Below are 1467 nucleotides of genomic sequence, written 5' to 3'. Positions count from 1 at the left end.
TCCTTCCTTCCTTGCTTCCTTCCTTTTCTTCTCTTTCTTTCTTTTCTTTTCTTCTCTTTCTTTCTTTTCTTTTTCTTTCTTTCTTTTTTTCTTTCTTTCTTTTTCTCTCTCTCCCTCCCTCCCTCCCTCCCTTCCTTTCTTCCTTCCTTCTCTTATTTTTTCTTCCTTTTAGCATCAAAGTTTTTATTCATGTGAATTGTTAAAAATGGGTGTCTATACCAGGGTCAAGTGAGGGTGGAAGAAAAAGGCAGGGCATGGCAAAAAGAAAGATTCCCCTCTATTGGTAATGAACTTCCGGGTTCATTCTACCGTGGATTTCATAATCTCTCAGAGACATATGGCTCTTAAAAATCATGTACCACTTTTTAAGAGTGATCTTTCTCCAACAGGTGCCAGTTTGGGCCACTATCAGTTTCTTAAAATCCCTGATCATGTCATTGGTGTTGCACTTGCCTCCGACTTTCATTCCCAGATGGTCTTTGCAAACCACCTTGACCATAGTGGCTGGAGCTCTAATCTCCTCAAACCTACCAATGCCACGAATTCTAGCTTATGAAACCCTTTTGATATTTACCACCCCCAATGAAAAGCAATTTAATCCTGTTTCAATCTTTGGAGTACCCAAAGGACTACTTTTAAAGGGACCAAACATTCTTTTTTTCCTCCAGGGTTGTTCTAATTTATTTCTGTTGCCTTATTGCAAGCATTTAGCCCACCCTATTTCATTTTCAGAAGCATAGAATATTGAAAGACAAATGGCTTTGTGCTTCTAGGACATAAGTGAAAACAATATTGATGGGGAAAATGAGAAAAGACAGCGCAATTTCAGCTGTGTGGTGTGCGTTGCCAGCTGTGAACTCTTCCAGGCAGTATGGAAGAATAGAGGGGAAGGATATTACCAAGAGAAGCGGCAGCAGTACTAAAGTACTTGGACAGCGGAGCACACACACAGAGCAAAGGGAACCAAGTCTTGTCTCTGCACCCAGAGGACTGCTATCTTGTTAAGTCGATACAGTTACAGCACTTGGAACAGAAAGTTCTAGGTTAATTCCTAACTTGTAGGAGAAAGTCAGGAAAACCATAGGCAAACTATTCAATATCCCCTCAACTCTCAAAGGAGAAACACAGTCATGGGGTTTGGGGCACGAATAGAGAAAGGGTGAGTAGAGCGTGAATTCAATGGCTAGGCTGAAGCCCAGTGTTCTCTTCCCTGCTTTTCCCATTACAGTTTGGAGGCTCTTTTTGCAGGGAGCATTGTTATACACGGTGATTAAGTTCTATAATTCCATTAGCAGACTACTAAGCTTCAAATACATTGGGCTTAATTAAGCTTTTATAGAAAGGCCTGGGGAATTAACCACCAAGTATAACACCATTCATTTGAGAAAACGTATTCCCCAGTGCAAACAACCACTTAGCAAACCAACTTTTGGAATGCAATTCCATGGAAAGAGAGTTATGGATTAC

General features: G+C 40.8%; 1 protein-coding gene across 1 annotated transcript; it reads right to left on the bottom strand.

Annotated features, from left to right (window-relative positions):
* Positions 1 to 277: 277 nt before the first annotated feature.
* Positions 278 to 499, bottom strand: LOC131910515 (ubiquitin-like protein 5). The gene has a single exon (XM_059262428.1). The coding sequence runs from the start codon at positions 497 to 499 to the stop codon at positions 278 to 280; it is 222 nt and encodes a 73-aa protein (XP_059118411.1).
* Positions 500 to 1467: the final 968 nt, after the last annotated feature.

The sequence above is a fragment of the Peromyscus eremicus genome, chromosome 5 (assembly GCF_949786415.1).
Source record: "Peromyscus eremicus chromosome 5, PerEre_H2_v1, whole genome shotgun sequence".
Classification (NCBI taxonomy): Eukaryota; Metazoa; Chordata; class Mammalia; order Rodentia; family Cricetidae; genus Peromyscus; species Peromyscus eremicus.
The sequence above is the reverse complement of the archived record's forward strand: the minus strand, read 5'-3'. Positions and strand labels throughout refer to the sequence as shown.